Source organism: Notechis scutatus, chromosome 1 (genome assembly GCF_049901735.1).
Source record: "Notechis scutatus isolate UNSWTSFEM ecotype Mainland chromosome 1, rNotScu1.2, whole genome shotgun sequence".
Lineage (NCBI taxonomy): Eukaryota > Metazoa > Chordata > Lepidosauria > Squamata > Elapidae > Notechis > Notechis scutatus.
The window spans coordinates 129,557,623-129,567,666 of record NC_142009.1 but is presented as its reverse complement, the minus strand read 5'-3'; the positions used below and the strand labels follow the sequence as shown (position 1 = coordinate 129,567,666).

General features: G+C 36.0%; 1 protein-coding gene across 1 annotated transcript in view; it reads right to left on the bottom strand.

Annotated features, from left to right (window-relative positions):
- Window positions 1-3,997: 3,997 nt before the first annotated feature.
- Window positions 3,998-10,044, bottom strand: part of SNTG2 (syntrophin gamma 2) — a 178,837-nt gene continuing 172,790 nt past the window's right edge. The window contains exons 15-16 of the mRNA XM_087946003.1: window positions 9,483-9,593; window positions 3,998-4,264 (exon numbers count right to left, since the gene is read on the bottom strand). Coding sequence (XP_087802129.1) covers window positions 4,133-4,264; window positions 9,483-9,593 — 243 coding nt within the window. The 3' untranslated portion in view covers window positions 3,998-4,132. The remainder of the gene's footprint in view (window positions 4,265-9,482; window positions 9,594-10,044) is intronic.

Below are 10,044 nucleotides of genomic sequence, written 5' to 3'. Positions count from 1 at the left end.
GCAGTTTGATGAGGAGGTAATGTGTTCCCTTCCCTGGAAGTATTTAAGTGGAGTTTAGACAAGTATCTCTTGAGGATGCTTTGATTTGGATTCTTGCACATAGGAGGGGGGTTGAGCTCATCTTAGGAATCCATGAAGTGAGTCTTTGCGTATTGTTCCAGCACGTACAAAATACATGTTACAGTGCAACTAATGGTTACAAATAGGAGTGAAGGAGCTCACACATATATATCCCCTTGTTAACCATTTTATATGAATGAGGCTTGCCAACAGTCCAGGTCTTTTGTTTCAGTTTCTTAGAGTGAGAACAGGCCAGACAGAGGTAGTTTATCCAGATTTTCTTATGTCATCTGTGTGACTGAAGCAATGCATGTTGTGAGGCATGTATCTCTTGTACCATATTGGGAGAGTTTAAGTAACTTCTGAATGAAGCTCCTTATAACAATGGCGAGTTTTGCGGAAGGAAAGGAACAAGTTTGCAGGCGAGTTTGGAAGTTCTGGGAAACGTGAGAGGTCCCTCAAATTCTGCCCTTATTTCTGCAGTAACTACAGAATGATAAACTTCTTGGATACAAACAGATAATCTGAATGGTTTATATCTATGTTTACACTAATTTTCAGAACTTTTGACTAATTCTGAAACTATACTTAGCAAATATATATATTTAAATTGATTTTCAAGAGCAGGCTTTAAAATAATATAGAATGGTGAATTTAGGTTAAACTGGCCAATTTAGGTTCTAATCATGTTCCAAGTATGATTTCATTAGATATGAAAAAAGAGTGGTGTCTCAATATTCTGCTCTTATTTCTGCAGCAGTTATACAATGACAATTATTATTATAATTATTAATAATAATTGTTATCCATTAATATTGGATATCAAAATAATCTGATCTGATGATGAACAACATCCTGGCTATTTTTTTGTACTTCCTGCAAACATTTGGCAGCTACCCCAGCTCACTCCAACGATGCTGGATAAACCTATCTTTTCTGTTTCCTCAAATGAATTCCCCCCATCAAATTAAAGTTGTTAGTTGTTATCCTTTAAATAAATTTAAAAAGTATAGCATGCCAATAATATGGAGCATGAGCTGACCTCTCTGTACTGAGGCTTCTAAATGTAAATCTTCCAAAGCTATAATTTGTTTGTATTGATGCTGTAATCCAGCTGTTGTTGTCTACATCATTTTGATGAGTCCATACTTGTGATTTATTTGTTTACTTTTAAGACACTTATTTTTTTGTTAAAAAGGACATTCGGTAAGTAATTGCCACCATAAGAAGAATCAATTGCACTCAATTGCTAAAAATCCCAGCAATAAAACAACAGCAGCAACAACAAACATTAGTTTCTATGTGACTGTGGATCCTACATTCCTATTTTGAACTTGGTCTTGTAAATTAATTGGGTTTGGAGAGAATTGTATTAGCTATCTATGGTCAGTTTTCTTTCAGGTCTTTCTAGGTTGTAAATTTTATATCCTCTTTAACCATGTCAGTATTTTGATTTTCTGTAAAGGTGATAAAAGAACTCTGGATATTCTAACCCCTTTAATCTCTTATAATAGAGTTATATTTGTAGAAAATATACAATTAAGTTGTTTTCATATTATTATTACCAATTGATTATATTTATGTTAAGTCACTACTATTAGTCCACAAGCTAGTGATCCTTTTCCCTTGAGGCCTATGAAATGCAAGCTTCTGTATGCATTTGGATCAAAAATGTAATGTAAACCAATCTATATGGACTGCATTTCATTCAAATTAATTCCATTCCACTTTCCATTGTTTTTAGCAGCATATGCATCTAGCATGTCCTCACTTACTATCTGACACAATTAATTATATAACTAGGGATAAAGCAGGGAATAACAACTCATTGCCTGATAATTGTGCTGTTTCACAGAAACACCCTAGATTTTTTTTTTTTGAAAGGCGGGGGGCGGATTGTCTTAACTGTATACAACTATCAAAGATATCTTCCAGCAAAGATATTGCCTGGTCTAAATCAGAGGTGGGCAACCTGAATGCTACGAATGGTTTATTAGATTTTCTTTTATATGTTGCAATGGTGAAATTTGACTGCAAGGCATTCAATACAGACAATGTAATGTCCAAATGATTTTTTTTCTGGGGTAACCAAATAAAACCAGTGTATTAAAGTTGAAATAGGTTTGAAATGTCTACAACACAAGCACACATATAGACACAAAGAAAAAAAAATGAAACTGGAAATTCTGCCACAACTTTCCAATCGTATCATAACATAAAATTCCTCTGATTAAAAACTGTACCCTTTGGTCATAAAAAATTGTCTGCCTGTGCTCTAAAGAAGAATAGAATTAGCCTGATTGATCAGATGTTTTTTCAACAAATCCAGAAGTAAATACTTATTAAATCAATTGCTTAGTACTTACTATATGCCATGGCGGTTATGAAATAGGCTAGAAATCTTTGATTAAAATGTCTCTTCTGTCACCAAATTACCAGATCGTGTTCATGCTACTACAGTACTTTTTCATCCAACTCACTGCATAACACTCCCCATTTTACAAATTTGGGAAAAATATTTTTACGGAATTCGTATAAAAATTATTAAGATCGTAATATTTGAAAGCCTTTATAAAATAAAGTGCCATATTTATGGTTAATATAGTTATTATTTGTAGGATCAGAGTAGACTCATAATTAGGAAATAAGACTAGACCAGTTTATAGGTAATCTGGATTATTTTAATCTACATTTAGACTCATTTATAGAATGGTTAACCAATTCTGAAACAATATGCAGCAAATATATATTTTAAAATTTAAGCTGTATACCAGGCTTTAAAATAATGTAGAATGGCAAACTTAGGTTAAACTGGCCAATTTAATCTTCAGTCATGTTCCTGGAGTATGGTTTTATTATTAGATATGAAGCATGATAATTGTGGAGTATTGTGGTTGATTTAATGTTACTAATAACCTGGAGGAATCCATTTGTGAGAAATTTCTTTCTAAGAAACTGCTAAGGGAAGCCATGTTTAATTACATGAATGAGATTTGACTGGATATTATCCTTAAATGTAAACTTAAATAGTTAAGCAAAACAGAAATTCACATTAATATCAAAGATGACAAATATGAACAATAAAATAGAAAAGGATACTCAAACTGCAACTTAAGGGTCACAAGATACCCTCTCAAAGCCTTTGAAACTTCCCCCAAAGTATTCCCAGAAAAATATTTTGCTAAGTTGCAGTTTTAATGTGAAAATGGGAACAAGGAAATTATTAACAAGGAACAACCAACTACATGAATTTAACAAGCTAATGTTAGGGAATTAAAGTTTAATTTTTGGCCTAGTGCCATTCACTATTTTATTCTACCCCAGCACCTCATTTTAGGTGCTTTCTTCAGCTAAAAATGTATCCCTCCCAGTGTTCAAAATTTCTATTTTTCCTTTTAATGAAATTGTAGAAACTTAAACCACAGAAAAATAGATAACTGTGTACTGTTAGCACTGTATGTTTTCATTATACAGTTTAATCCTACATATGTTTATTCAGAAGTAAACTATTCATCTTTAAGGAATTTAATTCTAAGTACCGTAAGTGATCAAAGCATTGCAGCTTTAAATGAAATACCAAGTTATAAAATCATGCATACTGCATAGCATATACTGATAAAGAAGTATGAATCTGTTGAATTTTGATAACAATCTCTGCTCTAGAAAAGCAAACTTTTTAAAAGTTAAACTTGAATTTAAAAGCCATTAACCTAGTCAAGTGAGTCATTATAAACAAAGCTCAGTTGCGTCTCCAAATATATTTTAGCATTTAAGAAAATTGTTGTTCTCAAGTGAATTGTTAAATGGATAATGCTTGATAAAAAGGTTTAAAATAAGATTACAAGTTATTATATTAAGAATATATTCTTTTGGGTGCAAACTGATTCAGTTTAAATAAAAACTTAACTCACCAATTTTAATAATGATGAATCAAATGTGAAAACTAGTAGCTTTTATTGATAATACAACTATAGATCTGTTATAAAATTACATGGAACCGTAATAGTGCACATGAAATATTTTTTTCTTTAAGAAAATAATTTATCTGTTATAATCACAACACATTGTTCTCTTAATTACTGTAAGTATATTTTCTTGCAATGAATTGGCTGTCTATAAATGATGGATCCACCGATGCAACTTTAGCAGCTATAAATGAATGGATGCAGTTTAAAACTGCTGTCAAATCCTGAAATTCTAGTTCCTGAAAGGAAAATAAGAAAAACAGAAAAGGTGAAACAAAAAGCATCAATAATATTTTTTCCTACAGATTATTACGCTTTCTAGTTTAACAAAAGATGGCTTTCTTTAATATACACTGCTCAAAAAAATAAAGGGAACACTTAAACAACACAATGTAACTCCAAGTAAATCACACTTCTGTGAAATCAAATTGTCCACTTAGGTAGCAACACTGATTGACTATCAATTTCACATGCTGTTGTGCAAATGGAATAGACAACAGGTGGAAAGCATAGGCAGTTAGCAAGACATCCCCAATAAAGGAGTGGTTCTGCAGGTGGTGACCACAGACCACTTCTCAGTTCCTATGCTTTCTGGCTGATGGTTTGGTCACTTTTGAATGCTGGCAATGCTTTCACTCTAGTGATAGCATGAGACGGAGTCTACAACCCACACAAGTGGCTCAGGTAGTGCAGGCCATCCAGGATGGCACATCAATGCAAGCTGTGGCAAGAAGGTTTGCTGTGTTTGTCAGCGTAGTGTCCAGAGCATGGAGGCGCTACCAAGAGACAGGCCAGTACATCAGGAGACGTGGAGGAGGCCGTAGGAGGGCAACAACCCAGCATCAGGACCGCTACCTCCGCCTTTGTGCAAGGAGGGACAGGAGGAGCACTGCCAGAGCCCTGCAAAATGACCTCCAGCGGGCCAAAAATGTGCATGTGGCTGCTCAAACAGTCAGAAACAGACCCCATGAGGATGGTATGAGGGCCTGACATCCACAGGTGGGGGTTGTGCTTACAGCCCAACACCGTGCAGGACGTTTGGCATTTGCCAGAGAACATCAAGATTGGCAAATTCGCCACTGGCGCCCTGTGCTCTTCACAGATGAAAGCAGGTTCACACTGAGCACATGTGACAGACGTGACAGGGTCTGGAGATGCCGTGGAGAATGTTCTGCTGCCTGCAAAATCCTCCAGCATAACTGGTTTGACAGTGGGTCAGTAATGGTGTGGGGTGGCATTTCTTTAGGGGGCTGCACAGCCCTCCATGTGCTCACCTGAGGTAGCCTGATTGCCATTAGGTACCGAGATGAGATCCTCAGACTCCTTGTGAGACCATATGCTGGTGCGGTTGGCCCTGGGTTCCTCCTAATGCAAGACAATGCTAGACCTCATGTGGCTGGAGTGTGTCAGCAGTTCCTGCAAGATGAAGGCATTGATGCTATGGACTGGCCCGCCCGTTCCCCAGACCTGAATCCAATTGAGCACATCTGGGACATCATGTCTCACTCCATCCAGCAACACCACGTTGCACCACAGACTGTCCAGGAGTTGGGGGATGCTTTAGTCCAGGTGTGGGAGGAGATCCCTCAGGAGACCATCCACCACCTCATCAGGAGCATGCCCAGGCATTGTAGGGAGGTCATACAGGCACGTGGAGGCCACACACACTACTGAGCCTCATTTTGACTTGTTTTAAGGACATTACATCAAAGTTGGATCAGCCTGTAGTGTTTTTTTCCACTTTAATTTTGAGTGTAACTCCAAATCCAGACCTCCATGGGTTGCTAAATTTGATTTCCATTGATAATTTTTGTGTGATTTTGTTGTCAGCACATTCAACTATGTAATGAACACAGTATTTAATAAGAATATTTCATTCATTCAGATCTAGGGTGTCTTATTTTTGTGTTCCCTTTATTTTTTTGAGCAGTGTATATCTTCTCACTTGAAAATGCCATGTCAGTATTTTAATGCTCAAGGTAATCGATCTGATGTAGTGGGGACAATATGAGTAGAATTTAATTTGCCCTGCCGCTGTGGTTTGAACTTACCAATTATGAGTCCACGTGCAAAAGATTCTGAGAAAGGAACACACAAACACACAAATGCACACAGACTTTAAATTCTGCACTTTGAATATCTTGTTGAGAAATGCTCAGTATATTATTATACTATGCTAAGCTCCTTCTCTGTTTAACTGTGTGAATAAAGGAAGGAAAAACGTTTGTTGGAGACATGGAGCTAAAGAAGGAATATCACCTTATATCACAAGTGCTGCCACTAAATATCTCCCAAAGAAACATCTGAAATGAAACATCTGAAATGAAGAAATGTTATTCAAATTTTCCACTGGTTTATATATATATCTAAAAGTCAAAATGCATTCTGATATAATTAGCAATATTTGGAACATTGGTGGCTATCATCAGATTTTGCTCAAAGCCATGTTTTAGATATGGTGAAGGTTCCTCTGAGATGATACAACTGAACAGTTTCAAAAGTAGCCAGACAGAGTTTTAATGAGGCTTTATTCATTCTTTGGAAGATTTTTTTCTAAGCCCTTTGTTTCCATTTTCTAAAATAACTCTTGTCTTACTAGAAGTCACTGTGGACTTCTTGGGACAAAATCAGAGGTGGTATTCAGCAGGTTCTGACCAGTTCTGGAGAACCGGAAGCAGAAATTTTGAGTAGTTGAGTGAACCGGCAAATACTAGCTCTGACTGGAGATTTTACAGTATCCTTCCCCTGCCACGCCCACCAAGTCACACCACTCCCACCAAGCCATGCCCACAGAACCTGTAGTAAAAAAAAATTGAATCCCACTACTGGACAAAATCTTAGTTTTATTTCATTGCTTTAATAATTTTCCCAATATTGTTGGCATGTTATGAATTTGATGAAGAATCCTCATTATGTTCTGAGGAGCAAATTACTGAAATATGGACTGAATGCCTAAGCTGAATCCAAGGTGATTTAAAAGTCATCCTTAAAAGTTGTGCATCAATGGTTCCTCATCAAACTAGACTGAGCTATTAAGATGGTTCCGGAAGGTTTAGTTCTCATCCCAATGCTCTTAAAATAGTTACTTACTTAAGTTTCCTTTTAAGTCAACAAGGTCCATTAATTGTTGGACTGCAGTCTAAACTGAAATCTCACTGCAAAATAGCCCTATTCATACATGCTTGGGAATATTGGAAAGCTATGCTTCCCACAAAACAGACATGGAACCGTGCTGATCAAAATAAAAGCAGAGAATAGACCTCTCAACCCACTTATGGACCAGTCTATTTGAAATAGCCCAGGTCTGTACAGTGGCCTTACTTGTTAAAAGAAAAAAATATGTTTCAACTGGAAGAGTTTTCTTTTTAACAAAATCCCCAAATGGAGATGAATTTCTTTTCTCCAACTTTTTTAATTCTCCTCCCTGACTACCAAGTACTAGAAGAACACAACCAGAGACAAGAAAATGTTTTTGGTTATCATAAAATAGCACTTCTCCCCTATGAGAGCCAGCTTCCTGAAAAACATTCCCTTTCTCCCCAATATTGCCATCCTGTCAAGTCCTTTGGTTTATTTGTTTGTCCTAATCTAAGAGAGTCATTTGTCTGAAGCTGAACTGAGAGTCCACAGTCTGTTTTTTGTTCAACAGGATCAGCCTACCAAGGTCTTCTCACTGGGATATTGATTTCTCCCCCTATGATTTTACAACTTCACTCAAAGGTAGCATAATGTTCAAGAGTTATGCTTTGTAAAATATTTCTTCCTTTGGGCATAGTTTCTGCCATTTAATGGATTTTCTTTTTTCGCAGGAATCATAAATATTATCAAATCTGTTGTAATAAAAGACTATTAAAGGTTATTTCCAAGGGAAATAGAAGCCTAGGGATGTTTCCAGGTTCTAAGAGAAGCTGGGAACCTTTTGAGGTTTTTTTTTTTTTTGGGGGGGGGGTATGCTCTCTATATGGCTGGAAGAAGACATAAGAAACAAGTTTTGATTGAAGGTTCTCCTTTGTCTACTTTGTTCCTACAGTCTTACAACTTAAATGACCCATTAAAATGGGGGAACAAAGATTACAAGAGCATCTGCTTTGTTCTTCTGACATTTGCTAGTTTGTGTACTCAAGGGGAATGAAGTTCACATTGCTTGATTTCATTATGGGTTTCTCATTATTGGTTGCACTTTGCTATCCAGCAACTGCAAACCCATCACAAACCTGGCCATTGTGACAGTACAGACTCCATTAATAATAAATATTCAAGTTATCCACCTTACTTTTCCTCCCATTCTAGTAGTTTTTGAATCCAAAAACAAATATGAAAATTAGAAAACTCTGCCCATCACACCACTTAATCAACTTTTTCTTTGTTCTCCTGGCATCAACATAAAGTTACTGTACCTATTCATGCAACCAGAGAAAATCTTAAATTACTTAGGAAAAAGTGAACATTTGTATAAATTTCAATAGGAAAAACTAGTTTGTGAAGTGGATTATGAATACACCAATATACCAGTTAGGTACGTTGGTAAATTGTAAAGCAGTTGAACCAAATATTCACCGGCATATCTTGTTTACTTAAAGATCGAAGGTCCATAGACCATAGGCTGACTCTATGTACGAAAAATAAAAAATAAAAATGTGGCCTGTGGAAAATTTAAATTACTTTTTTTGCAGGCCAGCAAGCCAATCAACTATCTCAAATGTTGATTTAAAAAAGACTGGACCAGAAGAACAGAATGGCAATGGAGTGGAAAGGCAGGATCACTAGGAAGAAAAGCTATGAAATCTCATGGCTTCCTCCCAACACCGGCTCCACTTAATATCACTAAGATGGGGAATGAGGGGATTTATACGTGTGCAAGTGTAAATGTAAGAGTGTGTCATTTATGTGTAAATAAGTACATGTTCCCAGACTATCAAGTGATGCGACCATCTGTTCTGAAATCATCCAACACCATTGAAGATAGAATAATAATGAGAAGTTATAGTGGACAGAAAATTTATGCTTATATGCATTTTGAATCATGTGAATCATATTTACTTCTTTAGAAAGGGATTTTTTTTTGCAGTATAAAGGAACACAAACAAATGAAAAGCAACTGTGAGTACAGTGGGTGAATTTGATAAATAGAAGTAATGTGATTAGGCAGAAAATCATACATAATTGGTTTCTTTAAACAATTGTTACTTATCCACCAACTTTAATCTTTGACTAAATAATGTGCATCCATAAAAAGAAATTGAAATGTCTGTCACATCAATAACTCAGCTCAATACAATAAGATATGATAAATACGAGAACAATACTGATTGCTTATTGGTAATCCACATTGTGTGGAAATAAAGAGAAATCATGCTATAGATTACCTCTGCAATATGACTTAGAAACCTAGATAACCTTGATATATTTTGTATTTCTATGATATATATTCTATATGCAGCAAAGTATTGTACTGACCTTTGTCTCAATCTGTTTTGTTTCAGTATTCTGAAAAAGCAGTTTAACTCGAGTTTTTCCATCATCTGATGACCCCTTGAGCTGAGAAAATTTAAATCTCCAGAGAATCTTCTGCAAGGAAATGGAAAATTCTTAACATTTTGCCCATTGGCTAAAGTTGTAGCTTTAGTTGGAAGAACTGTGATCTTTGCATATGGACACTAATTATGAATCAAAAATAGAAAAGATCATTCTTGCAAAAATGTCAACTCTATGGCTTCTCAAAAATAATTATTTTGATGATGGGTTATGATCATGCACTTACTGTAGTCAAGTAATGTACTAGAGCCTGGGAAGGCCATTTGGACCAGTCTGCCGTACCCAGGAATGTCTTTCTGAGTAATCAAAAGCCCCTTTTTCAAGCCAGCAAGGTATTTAAATCCATTAACATCCCACATCCCCAAAAGAGCTAACATCAGCATATCTTCATGATCTCCCAACATCTCAAAGGCATGTATACATAATTTCCTAAATAGCTTTGATTGTTCCCCTTGTAGAGAAGCAGCCACAGAACCCACAACCC